The following is a 20,739-nucleotide window of genomic DNA, read 5'->3' on the forward strand; positions in this document are numbered from 1 at the left end:
CAATCTCGTTTATTTGTATTGTTATACTTATACATTGATCTTATTCTTTTATTGGATATCAAGTCATGAGGAATGAAGAAGTCGAAGGAAAGAGAGTGATGACTGATGGTGGGTGACGGTAAAAACACCCGAGTGGCGTGGGGAGAGGAGCGGAGACTGCAGATGAGAGTCAAAATCAAAGTCACCCAAGGTCCCACACTTGTAGCCTCCAGAAAGAGACTCAGTCTCACCGCCCCCCTCTCTCTCTCATTTAATCTTTTATAGTTGGAAAGAGGAGCAGATGAAGTGTAGAGAGAGGCCAGAAAGGTGTCATCCTCGGCCCATGTGTTGCTTCTCCAACGTGTAAGACTTTCTTTTTATTTAGCGAAACAAAAAGACAAAGAGGAAAGGAGAAAGAAGGGAATAAAGGCCCCCTTTCTATATTCAAATCCCTAATCTATCCTTGTATCCATAATCTAATGTCATCAAGTTGCTTAGGAAATAAGAATGGTGGCTTCCTCCCTACCCACCCTTCCCATGTCCTCATCCCCAACCCATTTTCTATGTTTCTTTTCACTTTCATTCTTCATCATCCTAAAAACATAATTACATCCTATTACAATTATCGAACCAAATTCTATCGTATCCTAATTAAGATTTCAATAAATTCCGCATTATAGATTTTTCCAAATCAATTTGTATCATTCCACAAATTCGTTCTAAAGAGTTAATAATCAATGACCCCATCCTTTGAAGTTAAGAATTTAAGAGCAATATTGTTGTACCAAGACATACCAAATAGATTTAGCAAAGCAACGAGCCACTCTATATTATTTTCAACCTCAAATTTAATAAACACTACCACCACCGCCACCAAAACAAACAAAAGAAGCAAACAAACAAATAAGGTTACAGGTCCGGATATGCATGAGCTAGGCTTTTGGGTGAAGAATATTCAATCTTGGTTCTCTTGGAGACCATGAAATAGCCTGGATTGTTCATGTCATGACCTCAGCCTATGAGAAAAACCCACCCATTAGGCCCTTACTATATACTGAAAGAAACTGAACATGTAAAGTGACTAGAAGGAAATATTACTTCAAAACTGTGCTCTTTGCACAAATGGGTAAGGTTTGATATCATTTACCCGTCACCATATGACAAAGAAAATTGATGAGAAAGACTATCAAAGTGAAGGGTTATGAGAATTTGAGTGTCATACATTTTCTCTATTCAGAATGTACAAGTCTTGGCATCATATTTCTTGACTCCTAGTATATGCTGTCTGAGGAACAGACTTGGGGCACCCCAACTATGGCAGGGGCTCCTCTGAGTCTCCCAGGCGTGACAAATGAAGGTAAGCATCAGTCCCTGTATATGCAGATCATGAGTTCAAATGTTAGGCACAAATTTGGTTGGTAAAGCTCAGTCAGATGGAATTGGGAGTTGTCACTAGGAACCGTGCATATCAGCAAAACTTGAAATGATGTGGTTTCTTGAAAGCATAAAAGTATCCTCTATCCAACACAAAAACAAAATAAACTTTCTGAAAATGCTATTTAAAATAAAATAAACCCAGAATCAGGTGTTTCACAAGTGTTTTTGTTGGGACACATGCTTTAATCCTTGCAACAAACAACTCTGACCCATGAACCACCCGATTTCCTCCTTGCCCTTTTTTCAATAAACCAGCAAAGAACTTTAAGTGAAGCAAGAAGGTTTAGTTACAAGTGTTAACAGCTCAAATAGTTAAATGATTGAGAGAATAAATGATAAGTTGACTTGGTAATGTGGCTGAAACAATAGGGAAGAAAAAATGATTCAGGTAGCAAGTAAATGTATTAACCAGTGCATTTGTTCAGAAATTCAGGTTATAGGAGGAGAATGAGCTTAATTTTATTCCAGAAATGAATCTAGAAGTTTTTGGATTTTATCAGCAGGGAGAAAGCTTGTTGGATTTACTCTAACAGATAAGATGTTGAACTCACCATATCCTTCCATGGAAATAATTTGCAGATCTCCTCCAAAATACCGAGCATATAGACGGCTTATTGGAAGCCCACATCCATATCCAGCCATTGTCACTCTATCAGCTGATGCAAGGTCTAAGTTCTCATCTAATGGATTTCTTGCAGTACTGTAAAGATACGTAAAAATTTTGGGAAGGCCACTTCTTGGGATGCCACCCCCTTCATCTGAGATCTAGAGTTTCGAAAACACACACACACACACACAATCGATTGGTTAACCAAGCGGCAAACGCATTTACCAGATGTAGTAGACGAATCAAGAAGAAGTTCAGCAACCACATGAAACAGAATCATCCTAATTTTTTCTCCTTAACACTTACTTAAATAGGGCCACTTCAGGATTCCAAGAAATTACTTCCATTTCATTTGTAATGTACACTGATCATTCACTTTTACATTTTCCAATATAGAACATATGCTATGAAATCAAAATTGTCCAATCTCAATTCCAAGCACTTGGGTAAAGAAGATAGCTAGCATTTTTAATATGCACATGGGTGTCGGGATACTTAGGTTGATAGCCAACATCAAACCATTGGTCAGATGATGACGAAGAATGATCATACACAACACACCACTCAAGAACATTATGAATGCTTCACAAGACTAAAGAATTTGTCCACTCGATGACAGTGAAGCACATACCTTAATTGTAACATCCTCTAGTCCATCTGCAACAATGATTCGAACTGGAGGTGCAATGTCATCTGAGTCCATGAACCGCTCTTGGACAGCACGCAAGGAATTCTTAACCAGCTCAAATACCATCTGGTGCAAGTGTGTTGGAACATAACTGTAATAAAGTAAAACAAGAGACCATGAAACAAAAACTGAAAATGTTAGTTCCCTTGTGAAATCAAACAAAATCATGACTTCAATGAAGATTAAATGGATGTTCACAATCAAACACAAAGAGAAAACTATATTTACATAGTCCATCATCCTGCAAGATTGAACAGCCAGCATCCAACAAATCCAATCCACAACAAAGGGTGGTATAAAGACTGAGGGCTTTGCTCTAGACTATAATGTGATGTCATGGGAGTTGGGTCAGATTTTGGCAGAAGTTAGAGATGACTTCTGGTTAAATTCTAAGCTAGGCTTTTTTTAGCTTTATGTCTTGACTGCTACAGGTTCAAACACTGTTCAAGGCAGCCCGATCACTGCATCAAGAAGCAGACACAAGTTGGTCCAAATCAAAGTACCAAAAATGGGGAGATAGACTGATAACGAACTGGATGAAACTAATAAGAGAAGATGCCATCAAGCTCAGTGGGAAAGTCTGGTTTTGGTAGTACTTTACACCAGAATGTTCTAACATGCTGCTGCTTTAGCCAAACATCAATAATAACGGATGAATTTATTTTCTCAGTTCTTTGTTGACAAGATCTCATTTGGTAAAAGCTACTCAACTTTCTATATCAATGGATGTTTTCCTACGTTAAGCAGTGAAGGCACAATGATTAGAAAGCTCCTACGTTTCCAGTAGCAGAGCTTTAGCAATTGATAGATTGAATCTAGAACTAGTAAACTTGGGAGGTAAGCCATGAGATTGATCCAAAGAACTGGAATAAGAAGATGAATTGGAGAGGTAAAAAGGTTGCCCATGAAATGAAAATGAAAGACATAGAGCTTACGGGAAAGTAAAACATTGGTCCCCATATATGTTAACATCAGGAGCACTCCCATACTCTCGTAAACAAATAGCACGGGCATCCTCACTGGCATTCCGTGCAACATCCATAGGGGACACCTTAGTATGTATACAGCCTACACAATCAGGTTGTGGATTGTGATCATGCAGCGCCACATGCTGCCCTGAGTTCCACCCAAGAATGAAACATTGGATCAATGCAGGTGGAACAAAAATATTCCCAAAACTTTACCAGTAGCATAAAGAGAAGGGAATAAGTATAGACTTGCATATTGAAACTGGATTAAGGGGAGAAAATAAGATGGTGAAAGTAAATGAAAAACTAACCAATAAGCATACGAATTCCAATTCTTGACATGTAAAACCTATCCAGAAACTGATGGATCTCATCAAGCTTTCGAGCTTTTGGATAAATGTCGTTCTTCAGCTGTTGAACACCCAAAGCCATCATAGGGACCACATTGTTATGCCTCACTTTAATCATCTTGATCATGTTCGTAAAACCCAACTCATCATTAGTATCCTTGACCTCAGGAAAGGATCGGATGTCATGGAATGACTCCAAATACCAGTCTCGAACCTAACAATCGAGAAAAAGAATGGCACACTTGTATTTACAACCTCAAAATTTGCAGCAAATTCACAGCATAAAAAAATAGTGATCAAATTGACCAAGTTACAACAAATTTAGCAGCAAAACAACTCTTTGGTTAACGTCAACAAAACATTTCTGAGAAAATATCAGATGCCTTAGAACAGGAAAATGTAATATGGCCTTATTTGTATATGTAGAATCTTTAAGAGTATGCAGTAACAGTTGAGAATAACAATGATTGAACCACCTATAAGCAAAGATCAATACCACGGCTCCAGACAAGTCAGACTGATCATTCTCAATCTATTTATTCTGCTGATTAAACCACCTATAAAGGAAATGGATTGCTTCTATAAACGGAATCTGTACAGATTCTAGATAAGGTTTTCACAAAAATAAAAATAAAAAGGACAATGCACCCAAATTAAACAAATAAAATAGCATTTTAGTCAAAACCCACAAGCATGAAACAAGGTAAATGTTGAATTCCAAATGCAAAAACCCCAAGGCCAAGACGGCACGACTCTAATGAATCAAAACCCAAATAAAACTCTACAAAATAATTCCACATCTGTATCTGCTATAACAATCCAATGAAAGTAATTAAACACTATATAACCAAATTCGGTAGAGGTATGATGTTTCTGGTTGTTTTGATGAATTTTATAGACTGCAGAAATTAAAACAAACCCACCACAAAAATCAGACAGGAAACTAAACCCATTTGCCAAATCACCAAGAAACCACAAGAACTCTAGGACCCCATTTCAGGAACCCAGAATGGACAAAAAAAAAAACCCCCACGAAATTTGATTAACGATTACCCATTAAGAGACGGTTGGAGAAAATGAGATCAACAAAAGTGGGGAGTACCTTGAGGACAGCAGGCTTCTGGGACAAGCCAAAGGGCAAGCTCTGGAGCTCAAGGGTTCTCCTGGCAATCCTAATTGGAAGTTCCTTGTGGAGGAATTGAGCAGAAAAGACCAAGTTTCTGCTTGTAGGTTGAGAACCAAACTTGGTCATGTACCTCAAGCTCACCCCAGTCTGCTTCCTCCCACCCCATTTCTCCACTTCATCAAGCAAAACTTTGGGGAATGACGCCAACGCTTTCTTAGCTGCCATGGCTACAGAATAGAAATAGAATGAGATAAATACAGCGAAAAACGTGCAACTATATCGGGATTAGGGAGACGTGCACTGACACATAAAGCTTGGAGCTTGGGCCACCCTGTTGCTAAACGAGGAAATACTGAGATGATGTGTATATGCCACATCGGCAATTTCAATTTCTTAATGAGAAAATGTACTTTTTCTGCTTAGTTTTTCTTTCTTATTTTATACTCTTTTAAATTTATTTTTCTATTCTATTTTTTGTTCCATCTATTTATTTATTTATTTATTTATTTTCTAACTTTTTATTCTATCACCTATTTTTTCTTCTATTAAATAACCAAAATTTGTCTACCCTCCCCGCTCTTTAATTTCTTACCACTGTAGTATCAAACGTTCACTATGCCCACATCGTCTCACATCGTCTCTGTCTCTCCCTCTTCCAGCACCAGTCTCTCTCTCTCTCTCTCTCTCTCTTTCTCCCTGTGACATGACACCCTTTGCTCTGTCGTCCTTTCACTTTCTCCCATTCCTTCTTTGTTTTTATTTTCCTCTTTTCAGTTAGTGCTTTATCATACACACCCAGACAGATTATATCATACCCACAACCAGAAGCAGAGCGTCTCTCTCCTTTGCTCTGAAACCCCAATAACCACTCCCTCCCTTCTCTCCTTTCCTTTCTATCTGCAACCCCACACAAGGAACCAAGACAATGCCGCCTCCCCCCTCTCTCTTCCTTCTCGTCTTCTTCTTCCTTGGCTGTTTTTTCCCTCTCCCCCAAACCCACAACAGTCACCATCTGGTCTCCGATAAGCAGGTTCTTCTTCATAGACACCGCACAGTGAAGTTCACTGCTTTTTAATTAAACATTTTTAAAATAAATTATTGAGAAAAATAATCAATATCTTCATGGAGGGAAATTTTTTAATAAATTGATAATATTTAATTATCAAAAATCAATTTCGGTTTTAATGAATCTATTGATTGAATTTCCCATTGGTAGAGTCACCTAATATTCTATTTTTAGTACTTTGATAGTTATTAATCATATTATTTTATATATTTTTTATATACTTTAATCTAATTTATTTTCATATTAATTTCACATATTTATATTATATGACAGCGACGTTGACTATTTTAAACAAAATTTTTAAGTGTCTACTAACTTGGTTTTTCTAAATCCTTCTTCGAATTATTTACCTAATGAAAATCAAGTAGTTGAATTTGTCAATTAGATCAACATTTTGTAGTTGAGACTGTAGTTTGATTGAATTGAATTAACTAGATTTCGTGAATATTATTTTTCTTGAAATATTTTTTAAAAAAGTTATGAAGACTTGGAAAGCATTTTTTACTAAGTATTCAAATGTTATGTTCCAAGATCGATCCAACTTTAAGTTGGACCAATCCAAGTTGCATTTTGCTGATGATATTTCATTGGTTGGATGAAGGGTTTTTTTTCATTTAAAAACCCTAAAATTGTTTCCTGTTTTGTAAAGAGAATATCAAAGTCGCAATAGTTATCCCTTTTTAGTTCTTTTTTCCTTTCCTAATTTTGGGGTGTTTGATTATAAAGAAAAATCAAACTTTCTAATTGTTTTCCAAATTGTTTTTAATGGATTTTTTTTTTAGAAAACAAATGTGTCGATTCCTTTCTTCATTCATCTCTTAATTTTGAAACTATTGAGTTTGGGTAAAAACTCATTTTCTTCTTGTGTGAATTCAAGAAGAAGTCAAGATTGAGCTTGGTGTAGACTCTAAGTGTGTTTCATAAGAAAAAGTTGTGTACCTGAAAGTGAAAGGTACTAATCAAGTGGTACAAGAAGGATTAGTAGGTTTGAGTCAAGTGAAATCTTGTATTCAATGTTTATTTTTCATACTGCACATTTTTTATCTGTTGTAGGCCTTTAATTTTTTTTTATCTTTTCAGAAGTTTTCCACGTAAATTTTGATGTCACAGTTGCTCTCTTTCTCTCTTCTCTTTGATTTATTTTCAGCCTTATTTTGCTTATTTAATGCTCATGATTTTAAGTTAAATAAAAGAACAATGGGATGATATATATATATATATATATATATATATATATATATATATATATATATATATATATATATATATATATATATGTTTTCTTGTTAAGTTATTTTAGAAATTTTTTGTACTTATTATTGGTAGAGATATTTTGTAGAAATGGAAATTTGAGTTTATTGAAAAACCGATTTGAATCGTATTGAAGAGTGTTATTGCATTCATAGTTATGTGTAATGTCTAATTTGTATTGAAAAAACGATTGAAAATGTAACGACCCGCACCCAATCATGTAGATATTGTCCACTTTGGGCCCAAGGGGGCCCTCACGGCTTTAAAACACGTCTACTTGGTGAAGAAGAGCCTTTACAGCGCCAAGAACATTCTCCCATACCCAATATGGGACATTACAAACACCCCCTCATACAGACACAACGTCCTTGTTGTGTCCCATGGGATTACGGGGTCAAATAAATCCCCACACCGGGGTCGGGGATCGGCTCTAATACCATTTGTAACGACCCGCTCCCAGCCATGTAGATATTGTTCGTTTTGGGTCAAAGGGGGCTCTCATGGTTTTAAAACGCGTCTACTTGGTGAAGAGGAGTCTCTACATATATAGCGCCAAGAACATTCTCCCATATCCGAGCCCCCCATGCAGACACAATGTCCTCATTGTGTCCCATGGGATTGGAGAGCCAAACAAACCCTCACACAGGGGTCGGGGATCGGTTCTAATACCATTTGTAATAACCCGCACTCAACCGTGTAAATATTGTCCGCTTTGGACCCAAGGGGCCCTCATGGCTTTAAAACACGTCTATTTGATTAAGAGGAGTCTCTACATATATAGCGTCAGGAATATTTTCCCCTATCCAATATGAGACATCACAAAAAAAAAAAATAAATAAATAAAATTGTGAACAAGTCTAAAATTAGATAAGTATACATTGGAATTGTTTTTAAAATTATTCAAACAACACCAATTTACCTTCTTTGGTTGTAGAGATTCACCTTTCGCAATCCTTTAACAGATTAAATTTCATCATCATATATTTTAAATAGCTTAAATTAAAAGTTGGATAGGCACCGAATGGAGCCTATCAGTTGGATTTGTGGTTGTTTGAGTGATTGATGCCTTTTGACGAAGGTGAAATTTGGACTGAGGAAATACATGTGATTGATTCATCCGTCATCCTTCTCCTAGAAGTCAAATATTACAAACTAATCTCTTAAGTCTTATCCTCTCTATTCAATGGTTGCTTAAGTCGCCTTCTTTTCTTCCCAGCAAATTAATAAAATATTAGAAAAATGAAAAAAAAAAAATCATTCTAAGTGAGTTATCTACTTGTCTTCTTGTGGAGGTTCTCTCTTTTGCCAGGTGACAGCTGTTGTTTCATTATTACTAAATTAAATAATATTTTTTATATAATTTGATGGCTTAACAACGTAAAAAAATGTTATTCCATCTTTTGCTTCATCATTTATTTATATTCATTATTCTCAATTTATTCAAGGAAAATTAGAAAAATGTGTTCTAACTATATTTTCTTATTTATTGACCTCCTACCCAATGTTTAAAGAAGATTATCAATCAACTAAGTATTTGTTATTTAAGGTTACATGGCATGTTTTATACTTCATCAACTCATATTCAAAATTCAATGTTTTGATTCTTAAATTTATTAAAATGTAATATTTTACCCTCTAAATTTATTAAAAAGTTAATAAATAGTTTATTAAGTAAATAAAATATTAAAATACAAAGAAAAACATATATTACCTAAGTTCGAAGTTGTTACACTTCGCAGCTGCATTCGAAAATAACAAATAATCATGCAAACATTTCTTTTAAAATAAAAAATTGAAACAAATAATTACTATAAGTATTTAAAAATTTTATTTTAGAACTATTAATTGAAAGTTGGTATTTTTCAATTTCATATTTAGTGTTCAAACCAAAATACTAAGAAGATTAATCTCTTTTATAATTTTATAAAAGGGTTGTAACTGAGGACAAAATGTTGATGTTAATAAGTTTAAGGGGTAAAATATCGGGTTTTGAACGTGAGGGAGCAAAGTGTAAAACCCGTCAAAAATTGAGGGGGTTTTTATTTTTTATTTTTTTTAAAAAAAGCTTGAGTAAGAACGTGGTACCATACCCAAAATGTTTGAAATATAATTGAACCATGGTAGCATAAAAAATAGTATTATGATGCAAAAATAAAAAATAAAAAAATAAAATTGAAGATGTAAATAAATAAATAAAATTTAAGTAGAAACAAATAGTACTCGTATCAATATACACATAAATAAGATAATTTTTATGCATTTGATATATAGAGTTCATGGTTGCGGGGATCAATTTTTTTGAAAATGTTACGAAAACTTTAATTCTAAAGATTTATATCGAATCGTGTTTTAATAGATTATTCTTTAACAGAGTATTTAGATACATGTATGATATTTAAAAAGAAAAAAATGGTGAGTAAGACTACGTACATTATACATAGGAGAGCTGGAAATATTTGGGTCAAATATGATGAGTCATGGCCTTCCCTCTCCACCACTCTGAGGCTGTTTCTCTTCTTTCACTATCATGGACATTTTTGTGGTGGTAATCGTGCCAGTGGATATGGAATCATATAATACAAAGATGGAAGGTCCACTGGGTGATGAAAATGAAGTTGATGGAGATGGCCTTGGTGGTGGAGGAGGATTCTTTTTCTTATAATCCGACATCATAAAAAAACAATATCCTTATTGTATTTCATGATATTGATGAATCAAACATACCAGGTTAAACAAATAAAAGCTTAGAATAATTTTTTTTTCTTAGGACCTAATATGGCAATTACCCTCAAACTATAACTTTATCATAAGGAAGGAGCATGACTCTTTTTAATTCCATAAAAAACATTTTTAGTTTGTTCTTCTTTTGAATGACAAGTTTTGAAGAGTTTGATAATTTAAGAATAAAAAAATTTGAATCATGTAAAAAAGGAATAATGAATATATTATTTCTTAAAATTAAGAAAATAAAATTTTATTAATATTTGAATCTTCTTAATTTATGGAAATATTAATTTTAGCAAATTCCTCTCCATTATGGGCATGAATACACATATCCTTCATTATTTTCATCATTTGGATTTCGTTTATTATTTCTCTTTAAACTTTTATGGAAAGCATTTTATAAAAAAATTAATTAGTATTCCTTGACCAAGTGTTTTTGGTGATATGATATGATCTTTGAATATCCATTAAGTGTTAATACAAAAATCATTAAATGTACACTTGAATACACTTCTTTTGTATACCTCTAGAAACAAAAAAAATAATAATAATATAAAAACAAGTAATATCGAAAGTTTAAAACAAAGGAATGAGTTTAAAATAATTTATTAATTATAAATCTTTTTTTTTTTTTTTACTTTTTCATTTCTTATGTTCTTTCATTTGTATTTTCTCTTGAAAATTTTAAGTCGAACATAACCTTATTAAATTTTAAAAAAATTTGAACTCTCCTGATAGCAAGCATAAAAAATAACTTAATATAGAAATAACGACAAAATTGAATTTTGTAAAAAATTGGTGAATCATAGTAAGATTTTAAAATGATAATTTTTGCTTTAAATTCAACCATCAATTGAAGTGAAAAACAAGAAACTATTTAGGTTGATGTCTAATTTTACATATTTCAAAAAGTGAATATCACATGTTATGATAGACAAAAAAATCTTCAATATCGATGTTGGAAACATTTGAAATGACATAATAAAAGCTAAATAAAAATAAAAGATGAATTATAATATCATATGCAAATGGTAAATCAATTCAGTTGTTATAGAAAGTAATTCAAATATAATAATAAATGAAAAATATAATGAATTACCTGACATTATTGCTTAGAAAGCTTCTTATCAAAGTATTATAGAAATATTAAGTATTTTTAATATAAGAAAAATAAGTGAATTATGGTGGACGTACCAAATATATGAGTTTAATATAAACTTGAAAAACATTATTGATGTATTGATTGAGAACCATATTATAAGAACCTAGCATTCCCACTTCATGTCAACGTCTTTAATTATTCTAAATATTTAATGTACCAAACCATATCATATGACGATATGATTTTTCATGTGAACGTACCAATACTTTAATTTTTATCTATAAGCACGAGCCGGAGGCCGATCCAGACCACACATCACGTTGGTGGACCCCAGTCCCTATCAACGGTCGGAACATGCTTCCACGTGGGTGATCCTGAGCGCAGCCAGATGAAAATTTTGGATTTGGCGCGCTCAGGTTAAGGTCAAACCAAACTGTAGGTTCGGGATTTGGCATTTATTGAACCCGAGGCTCGGAGACCCCGAACCTCAATTCCATTTAGGCTTCAGACATGTCGCTTGATTACCGGAAAAATCCCAATAAATTAAAAAGAAAAGAAAATGGAAAAATTAATCCTCTGAATCGGCTGCGGGCGAGCCCAGGGTAGGAATCTGGCTTCAGGAGTTGAGCCGTTGAAGCTGAAATAGCCACGTGACGAGAGCCACGAACTCGTTTTCTTCTGAATGCGAATCGACTGTGACTCCCAGAGTTTTTTCTCTCTGAAGAGACGGTGGTAATCTTCTTCTTGAACTCTCTCTCTCTCTCTATTTCTGTTGGTTCTGATTAATTAATTAATTAATAATTTTTTTGAGATTTTTTGAGGCGTGTGGGGTTGGAGTGTTGTTTGCCAGAAAAAATAGGGGGATTTTCTTGGGAAATCATTTTTTTTTTCCATAGAAAATACGATGGGGAGTTACTTAACTTGGATTTACATCAACTTCAAGTTTGGATTTCCCGATTTTGAAAATTGTCAAACCTTTACAGTAGAAAGAAAGTTACCGTTTTTTGCTTTTTTCGTGCATCTAGATGATTCAAATTAAATGCGCAGCTACCGTTTTCACATGCAGGCGTGCCGACCTCTCAGGCTCTGGGCTTGATTCAGTGTATTCACATAGTTGTTAAGAATTTTTATGACTATATTCTCGTGAGTGAGATGTCGGTTTCGGAGAAATCATCAGCGGCGTCGTCGTCGTCGTCTTCGGCGTTAACGTCGTCGTCGTCGTCTTCGGTTCGGGATATCGATCCGTTGTTGAAGGATCTGAATGAGAAGAAGCAGAGCTTTAGGAAAAACGTGGTGTCGTTGGCGGCGGAGTTGAAGGAGGTGCGAGGCCGTCTCGCTTCGCAAGAACAGTCCTTTGCTAAAGAAACCCTAAATAGAAAGGCATGTGATTTTGTAATTCGGTGCCTTTTGTTTTGTTTTGTTTTGTTTTGAAAGGTTTGTGTTCAGTTGAATCTTGGAACCATTCATTGTTCTTTTTGGTCTTGTTCGATAATTGAGTCCTTTTTTGTGTGGGACCTCCTCAGGTGCTTGGTAGCTGAGAAAACATAAGAAAAGTAAAGAATTTGAAATTTTTATTTTTTGTTTTTCATTTTTGTCTAATTTCTTAGGACCTCAAGGAATCGACAAGGATAACCATTTTGCACAGTGGAAGGGAGATTTTCGTTTCCTGAAAAGCATGAGATCGAAAAATTAATTATTTTCCTCTACTTTCTGCAGTTTTCTTACGACCTTCGGGTTGATTATTAGAATTTAATCAATTTTGGGTTCCCACAGGTAGCGGAGACGAAGGCCAAGAGCATGGAAGAGGAAATAGGCAGATTGCAGAAAAGCTTAGAAGAAAGAAATGGACAATTGCAGGCATCTGCTATGACTACTGAGAAGGTCCCACGAATCCCAACTCCTTGATCCTATGGTTTCTTGATCTTCTATATTACTTCTGGTAGATAGCTTGAAGTTAATTGAATGTGATTGGAATGGGCGCTAACATTTAATTCAATAACTAGGGTTGGTAACAATTTTGCTTGAGTTCAGCTAGTTCTTTAATGGGTTTTTAAACCCACTATTTACTGATTTGATAGTCATTCTTTTGGGTACTTTTGTCCCTTTCTTTTGTATTTCTTCAATGTGGGGAGTTGAAAAATATCCAAGTGTTTTGGTGTGTTGTTTGAATGTTTCAACAAGCGTTTTGTCTGTATGCATGAAACATAGTTGAAGTCCTTGAGGAAGTGATTAAAATGCCATATATTCATAGATCAAACCATTTGGATCTGTATGTTGAGTTTTTAACCCAGTCAAACTATTGTTGTTTCATTTGTTTTCTTAAAATAATTTTTTTGCCCTTCTTTGTTGCACAATAAATTATTCCATAGAAAGAAAAAGGTAAAAAAAATGGGGGTTGTGGAAATGGTTTCAACCCATATCCTTAGGAATAATTTACTAGATTAACAGAGGGAATAACTTCAATTCATGTTGTATATATGTCATGCTTAATAAAAGAAAGCTTTGTGGCTTGTACAAGTGGGCTTTTATAAGGCAAAAGATTGAATGAAAATTAATTGGTATAAAAAGTTTTTAGGTATGTGTGCATATAAACATACATTATGTTTGTTTGTTTATTGTATTTGTTTATGTGCAGTGCATTCTAAATCTAACAATACAGATTTGATTTTAGAATATTGCTAGTGAGTAAATATTTGAGAATGTTGACTATGCAATCAAGTTTCTTCTAGAAAAGTAGTGGATGATAGGAGTTGAAATCTGTATTATTTTGTCAATACTAAGCAGGCCATATCATTCAAGGGATGATTATTTGCAACAAGGACTCCCTATATATACCATCAAGCTTTCACCGTCCAAGCAGTTGTGTTTTTTTTTATCCCTAGGTGGAATATGCAGTAGCTTCAAGAGAAAGTACACATGATTTGGTATTTTATTGTGGAATGAAAAAACATGTTGATTTGTGGATAACCCATCCTTGTTGCTACCACAAAAACATTTTTTGCATTTACAACATTAGCCTGCTTTATAGATATGCATGTTCTTTTATCATAATCAAAATCAGAAAATCGCTTCCTATAAAAAAAAGTGGCAACAACTTGAAGAAATGTACACCAGTTAAACAGCTTGTACTTACAAGTCTTAGCTATAGCTGCCAATTGGATAGTTTAGTTTCAGAGGATGGATCTGAAGTATTTCATTTATTTATGATTTACTTTTATATTTGCTATTGCTTTGCTAGATAACCATCTTTAGATTATAGTTGTTCCCCACATAAATCTAGCTGGATCAAGCTGTGTCCTTTCTCATTGTGTTGCCACTTCTGTTATTCTGATTCTTAGTTTTTAATGGGACACAGTACCTCCAGGAGTTGGATGGTCTTAGATCACAGCTTTCATTCACTCAAGCTACTGCTGATGCAAGTGCTGCATCAGCTCAATCAGCACAGCTTCAGTGTTTGGCACTGATAAAGGAACTAGATGAGAAGAATATTTCATTAAAAGAGCACGGGGATCGTGTAAATAGGCTGGGAGAGCAATTAGATAATCTGCAGAAGGATCTTCAAGCTAGGGAATATTCTCAAAAACAATTGAAAGATGAAGTTTTGAGAATTGAGCATGACATTATGCAAGCTGTTGCCAAAGCTGGAGCAAACAGGGATTGTGAACTGAGGAAAATATTAGATGAGGTTTCTCCAAAGAATTTTGAGAAGATTAATAAGCTTTTAATTGCTAAAGATGATGAAATAGCCAAACTGAAAGATGAAATCAGGATTATGTCTGCTCACTGGAAGCTCAAAACTAAGGAAATGGAATCACAGGTACATTTGTCATCAGTTGCTTCCATATTTTACTTTTATTCACCTTCCAGTGCTGCATTTCTTCAATTAAGGTGTGCCATTATTCGTGTATTTATGAACTGTAATCTGTTTGTGGAACAGTTAGAGAAGCATCGTAGAGCTGATCAGGAACTGAAAAAGAGAGTACTAAAATTGGAGTTCTGTCTCCAGGAAGCTCGTGCTCAAACACGAAAGCTCCAGAGGGTAATGTTATATTTCTTTACTCCTTTTATATATACTAGCTTGTGACTAATTTCTGCAAGGAGAATTTTCACTCCTGTGCAGGTTCATTCTTCTCATTTTGTATTAAAATCGTAATCTTTTGTATGGAAATTGATTAGATGCCTGTCTGTGCAACATTTAATTTCCATCAAGTAGATGGTCCACACCCATATTGTAAAGAAATGGTCCCATTGTGTTCTATACTTCTATTCATCCAAAATCGTCATGGCTGAAAACTAGTTCAGGTCCTGATCAGCTTAATGGTCCTCACCGTTATTGCATGCAAGTAGCTCCTGATCATGAAAACTGCAATATTTCTCTCTTGAAATAATTGCAACCATAAATGCTATTAATTAGGTCTATTTAGTGCAACACTTTCCCTTGAAATAATTGCAACCACAAATATTCTTAGTTAGATCTATTTAATTACTTTTTAGTTTGAAGAACTTAAACTTCACACTTTCAGAAACTTGACTGTTAAAGCTAAAAGCTTAAACTGTTAGGATATGTCACTTGTAGCCCCATATCCTCACCTGGAGAGATAACTCGACAGTAGTTATAGATTACAGATAGGTAGATGGGGGAATAATCAGTAGGAGAGACTTGAATTCAAGACTTCTAGTTAACTATAACTTTGATACCAGGTTAAACTACTAATTTACTTAAAAGCTTAAACTAGTAGGATACAAGTGCCATATCCTCACCTGGAGAGATAACTCGACAGTAGTTATAGATTACAGATAGGTAGATGGGGGAATAATCAGTAGGAGAGACTTGAATTCAAGACTTCTAGTTAACTATAACTTTGATACCAGGTTAAACTACTAATTTACTTAAAAGCTTAAACTAGTAGGATACAAGTGCACCATGTACAACAGGCTAATATTTACAAATTATTTCCAAATTAAAATATAGATCAAATTCTTTACTTCTGTCATTCCACCATCATTCTTTACTTGATTTAACTCTATTCACCTGCTTTATACTTAGCTTCATTTAATTTATCATGATAGATGGGAGAGCGAAGGGACAAAGCCCTGAAAGAACTCAGAGATCAATTAGCAACAAAGCAACAGGTTGAAGCAGCAGGTATTGAGAAGCAGAATTTCTGGGAGAGCTCAGGTTTCAAGATTGTAGTTTCTATGTCCATGTTGATCTTGGTGGTATTCTCTAAGCGGTAAAATTATTAGGTTATTTAGTTGTTATTGTATAAGAGGAACTGCACATCTTAAATTTTTATCCGAGCAATACAGGCCATTTTGTAAAGATGTTAGCTCAAGAGGTTCTCTTCTTTTCTGTAGCATCAGAGAGGGGAAGCACTTTGTTCCCATAATCACAATTGCATTTCTGAGAGATGTCATGAACCTAAAATACAGAGCGAAACAATTAAAGAACGCAATTTGTTACATCATATTTGTTCATTCTTCATACACTTCTCTGTTTGTGTTAGGTGTTTTAACACTTTGACTATCCACAGGAAGGGCATATTATTACTAGTGGAATCCCTTAATATCGGATCATAAACTTTGCAGATGTTCCGAATGATAGCCTGTCTCCCCTTCTAACGTCAATAGGCTACTGATGCAATTAGCATCCAATGCACAAGGGTCTACCTTTTGGTTGGTATTTGTCATATCCTAGGGTAGACCTTTTTGACTATTTAGAATATTAATCATGTGCGGTAGACTTACACTATCTCTCGATTATTTAGCTTATCTGAAAATCAAATTATTAGCATTTTGACAAACAAATGCAAACTGGAGTCATTGAAGTGATCAGCATTAGAAAATTAGTCTGTCAATGATGACTTGAATTATGATTTATGAAACTACTACCCTATGTGCTGATTGTTCGATTAGGGGAAGTTACTGTACCCAGAACTACAAATTGGTACAACCTCTAAAAGAGATGGAATCAGAAAATCCTCATGTATCTGTCTGAAGTTGTAGTTTTCTAAGGTAGCTCATCGTGAAATGCAGAAAACGAATTCATGTAGATATTGTACTAGAAATTATCTTTACATCTCGGGCAAGTGCAGGACAGTGAATATTTGAGCAGGATATTGGTGTTATGATCAAGCCTTGAGGAACTCACCACTAGCTGCTCCTTTTCCTGCAAAGGTGGACGGACTATCTGTACACAGCTCAAAAAGCTGGAACTCTCCCCTCAGTAGCTGAAACCTGAGCGTATGACCCGTTCATGTGCCTGGGTTTAGTTATTGACCTATATGTCCAGGGTGATTTTTGCGGTGATGAAGGATGTCACCAGAATGATGTTGCCAATGAAGGGTTGCAAGTGAGCAGCTGATGCAGATACTGAAGAGCTAGCACCTTGAGGGCTTCCAGATCCATAACCGGTTGTGGTAGCTGAAGCAGGGTTGCTTGTGTTTAGCATTGTTGGTGGAGTACCAGAGCTGCAAACAAAGGCAGCAAAAACGAAAGAAGGAAAAAAAAAGGAAAACAGACAAATATGAGGGTCATTTTCTCCGAAGTTATCTGGGTATAAGAAAGTGAGAACAGGCATTTATTTACCCTGATATTGCTGGCCATGATGATGATGATGTTGTTGTTGGTGATGTTATTGTTGGCAATGAAGGTGTTGGTGATGATGATGACGAGGATGACGATGATGACAGGAAAACGCAAGATCCTGTACCTGTTGAAAACTTAGTTCAGGAAGGCCTGCTAACATATTACTAGTCACACATGCAAAACATAGAAGAAACAATAGATGCATCCTCTGTTCTTACTTGGATTGATGTTAACTATCATGGCAGTTCCACCAAAGTCACAGCTGGATGCTGTTGGATTCTTCTGATAGTAGCTGTTGAATGCATATGAGGCATGGCTTTGAAGGGTGTTTGGATTGTAACAGCTTGCACCCTGCTGAATCGTCGAGCAGTCTGCGCCTCCAATCCCACACGCATAATCCAATGCTGCCTGGAGTGCAGACTCCATTGCTCCAGTCTTTGCCACACACCAGCTCTGTCCCACAGCTGCAGGAGAGTTTGGCGTTGCTGGAGGCATCACAGGGCTTGTGAAGGGTGTTGTGGTAGGAATATTTCCTGATGGGGCTGGATAAGTAGTTACTGGGTTGGTTATTGGTTGAGCCCCAGGCACTGTGATGGGTGTTGTAACTGGACTGGTGACTGGTACTGGCGAATTCAACGGATTTGTGGGGGGAATGGTGATAGGCGTGGTGGAGGGAACGGTAACAGGAGTGGCATCAGGATTAGGTGGTGTTATTGTAACAGGGCTAGTGGATGGGACAGTGACGATCGTCGGTGTGGGATTATCAAGCGGAATGGTGACTGGGTTTGTGGGAAAGGTTGTTGTTGGGGGGTCGAAAGCATCATGTAAAGTTGTTTTCAGGTGGAAGTTGTTCAGCAGTTCTCTTCTGGAAGAAGGAAACAGTTGCTCTTCTTCCCTTTTCAGCTCTTTCTGATTGAATTCTTCCATATCAGACACTTCTGCGTATAACCCGGATATCTTACCTATAATCTGTGTGTTGTTCTCTAAAGATTTTGAGATCTTATCGGTGAATGCAGCTACTTCAATCCCGCTAGGAGCAGCAGGGCTCTTGACTGTCAACATCATGGGAACATCACTGCAAGGAAGAACAGCATTGGCATGGGTGGCTCTCTTGATCATTGCCTGAACAAACTGATCTCCCATGCTCAATTCTCCATCAACACGGGCTTCTACAATGACAAAAGACCTAGTTTTCTTGATAAAATGAAAAATCCTGCGCAGGTCTCTTTCATGTTTTCCATCAAGGTTCTCCAAGAATTTCAGGGAGAATGCTACTGTCACCTTCACTTCACTGCTGAGGTGAAAACTACTGAGGATTGAATGGGTTGATATCAAGGTGGATAGAACTCTGGGCAACTCATTTTTTCCTGGTAATTCACTGCTAACACTACTTGCTATGACACTCTGGATGTTTACGTGCGGGAGAAAGGTCAGTAGATGGGTTTTGAGCCATGAAATAGATGAAGGTGTGGAATCTCTCAGACTCTCAACTCTTGTTTCATTTAAGTAAAGATCAACAGATACACCTGTGTTGAAAAGACTATTTAAAACCTTGTGATCTGCGACAAAAACCCGAATCTGAGATGCTGAGACCTTGTTTTGCTTCAGGAATGACACTGTTTTAGTAGCTGATGAAGCTCCCCTACTTCTCCTTGCATCATAGGAGAAACCCACCAGAGTTGCTGCATGGAACAAAATGAAAATAATGATTTAAGCTCTTCAATGTCCATAAAATTCAATCCATCAATAGGGAAAACATCAGAAGAAAACTAAATGTATATGCAGCGTTACTCAAAATCCCAGTTAGATCAAGCTATTTTGAGATGAAAACAAACCAAACCATAAAACAGAACATTAAAAACATTAGTGTCAGTTACTTACCTGAAGAGTAGAAGGCAAGAACAGAGAGCAGTAGCAAGAAGAGGAGACACTTCGAAGCTTCTCCTGCCATTAAAACGAGAAGGTTTTGTGGGTTTAGGAAGAGACCCAACTGGATTTTTAATGTGATACATCCAAGGGAGGTCCTTAAAAGGCATTGCACACACAGAATTAGAATAAAACATCTTAAGAGAGATGGGGGGAGAGGGAAAAGTGTTGAAGATAAAGTGAGAAGAGATAAAGGGGAAAAAGTAAAAGACAGATAAATATGTTCTAATGATAAAGAAAAGAGGTTACTTTGTCATGAAGGATGGGGCTGGATCATGGGTGTTGTGTCTCTCAACAGTTGGAAAGAATCAACCATGCTTTTCTGCTTCTTTCTCTTTTCAAAATAAATAAGCTAGTGGGTTGTCCACCTCACATGTATTAATACTGACCATAAATTGGCAGATATAAACAGAATACGAATATCATGATAAACTGCAGATTTTCAGGGCCATTTACTTGGGGAGTGTACAACATCTAGTGAGGTGAGCAAGAATAAAACTCTGCATGCTCCTTCACATCTGCATTAATTTTTTGGCATGTTTGTCTCGAGTCAATCAATAATACCCCATTGGACTAAGAAAAGTAATTGTTCTTTAGTTGGTAGGGGCTGTTTGTTTTTATTTGAGTGATGATTCAGAAAGTTTTAAGCCAGCACCCATTTCATTCAGCTGGGCACCCACCTGAGGCAAGGATCCAAGGCTACATGAATCATAGGTACCATAAAGCAGCAAACCCTCATGAGTCATGATGCACCCGATTTGCCCCGAAGCACATACCTATGTATCATCAAATTCATTCCCAAAACACCCTAAATTATGAATTAGAATTGGGAGGACCCCAAACAGATTGTGTGGGAATCATCAAGCCCATTTACCAAGACACCTCAAATTCTGAGTTAGGTTAATCTGTTTGAATTAGGGTTGAAAT

At 35.8% G+C, this 20,739-nt stretch overlaps 3 protein-coding genes across 5 annotated transcripts; 1 reads left to right on the forward strand and 2 right to left on the reverse strand.

The window, feature by feature from the left end:
- Positions 1-788: 788 nt before the first annotated feature.
- Positions 789-5,479, reverse strand: LOC100266622 (pyruvate dehydrogenase (acetyl-transferring) kinase, mitochondrial). Of its 3 annotated transcripts, XR_002031658.1 has the most exons (8): positions 5,461-5,479; positions 5,132-5,382; positions 3,991-4,243; positions 3,647-3,827; positions 2,655-2,802; positions 1,968-2,181; positions 1,202-1,350; positions 789-995 (listed from the first exon to the last, which is right to left on the reverse strand). XR_002031658.1 is itself a non-coding variant. In XM_019224716.2 (7 exons), the coding sequence occupies exons 1-7, from the start codon at positions 5,462-5,464 to the stop codon at positions 1,292-1,294; spliced, it is 1,110 nt and encodes a 369-aa protein (XP_019080261.1). In that variant the 5' UTR covers positions 5,465-5,479; the 3' UTR covers positions 1,058-1,291. The 3 variants fall into 3 exon arrangements, 2 of the variants coding, with proteins under 2 accessions (XP_019080261.1, XP_059598905.1); XM_019224716.2 differs by lacking the exon at positions 789-995 and having other exon boundaries at positions 1,058-1,350; XM_059742922.1 differs by lacking the exon at positions 789-995 and having other exon boundaries at positions 1,058-2,181.
- A 6,276-nt stretch (positions 5,480-11,755) lies between these two features.
- On the forward strand, positions 11,756-16,761 carry LOC100259639 (nuclear envelope-associated protein 2). The gene is made up of 6 exons (XM_059742477.1): positions 11,756-12,030; positions 12,365-12,682; positions 13,076-13,179; positions 14,654-15,115; positions 15,236-15,337; positions 16,369-16,761. The coding sequence occupies exons 2-6, from the start codon at positions 12,451-12,453 to the stop codon at positions 16,534-16,536; spliced, it is 1,068 nt and encodes a 355-aa protein (XP_059598460.1). The 5' UTR covers positions 11,756-12,030; positions 12,365-12,450; the 3' UTR covers positions 16,537-16,761.
- Positions 16,762-17,144: 383 nt separating this feature from the next.
- Positions 17,145-20,071, reverse strand: LOC100254519 (glucan endo-1,3-beta-glucosidase 12). The gene is made up of 4 exons (XM_019225228.2): positions 19,768-20,071; positions 18,105-19,568; positions 17,887-18,010; positions 17,145-17,768 (listed from the first exon to the last, which is right to left on the reverse strand). The coding sequence occupies exons 1-4, from the start codon at positions 19,835-19,837 to the stop codon at positions 17,579-17,581; spliced, it is 1,848 nt and encodes a 615-aa protein (XP_019080773.1). The 5' UTR covers positions 19,838-20,071; the 3' UTR covers positions 17,145-17,578.
- Between the last annotated feature and the right edge of the window lie 668 nt (positions 20,072-20,739).

The sequence above is a fragment of the Vitis vinifera genome, chromosome 14, assembly GCF_030704535.1.
Source record: "Vitis vinifera cultivar Pinot Noir 40024 chromosome 14, ASM3070453v1".
Classification (NCBI taxonomy): Eukaryota; Viridiplantae; Streptophyta; class Magnoliopsida; order Vitales; family Vitaceae; genus Vitis; species Vitis vinifera.

Excerpts from the sequence above, each read along its gene's own strand:
- LOC100266622 (XM_059742922.1), bottom strand. Across the intron at positions 2,803-3,646 it reads GACCAATGTTTTACTTTCCC|TTATGTTCCAACACACTTGC; the intron begins GTAAGCTCTATG and ends ACTTTATTACAG. Across the intron at positions 2,182-2,654 it reads TAGAGGATGTTACAATTAAG|ATCTCAGATGAAGGGGGTGG; the intron begins GTATGTGCTTCA and ends TCGAAACTCTAG.
- LOC100259639 (XM_059742477.1), top strand. The coding sequence starts at position 12,451 with ATGTCGGTTTCGGAGAAATCATCAGCGGCGTCGTCGTCGTCGTCTTCG. Across the intron at positions 15,116-15,235 it reads CTAAGGAAATGGAATCACAG|TTAGAGAAGCATCGTAGAGC; the intron begins GTACATTTGTCA and ends TTTGTGGAACAG. Across the intron at positions 15,338-16,368 it reads AAACACGAAAGCTCCAGAGG|ATGGGAGAGCGAAGGGACAA; the intron begins GTAATGTTATAT and ends TTATCATGATAG.
- LOC100254519 (XM_019225228.2), bottom strand. The coding sequence starts at position 19,837 with ATGGCAGGAGAAGCTTCGAAGTGTCTCCTCTTCTTGCTACTGCTCTCT. Across the intron at positions 19,569-19,767 it reads TCTTGCCTTCTACTCTTCAG|CAACTCTGGTGGGTTTCTCC; the intron begins GTAAGTAACTGA and ends TGTTCCATGCAG. Across the intron at positions 17,769-17,886 it reads TCATGGCCAGCAATATCAGG|CTCTGGTACTCCACCAACAA; the intron begins GTAAATAAATGC and ends CTTTGTTTGCAG.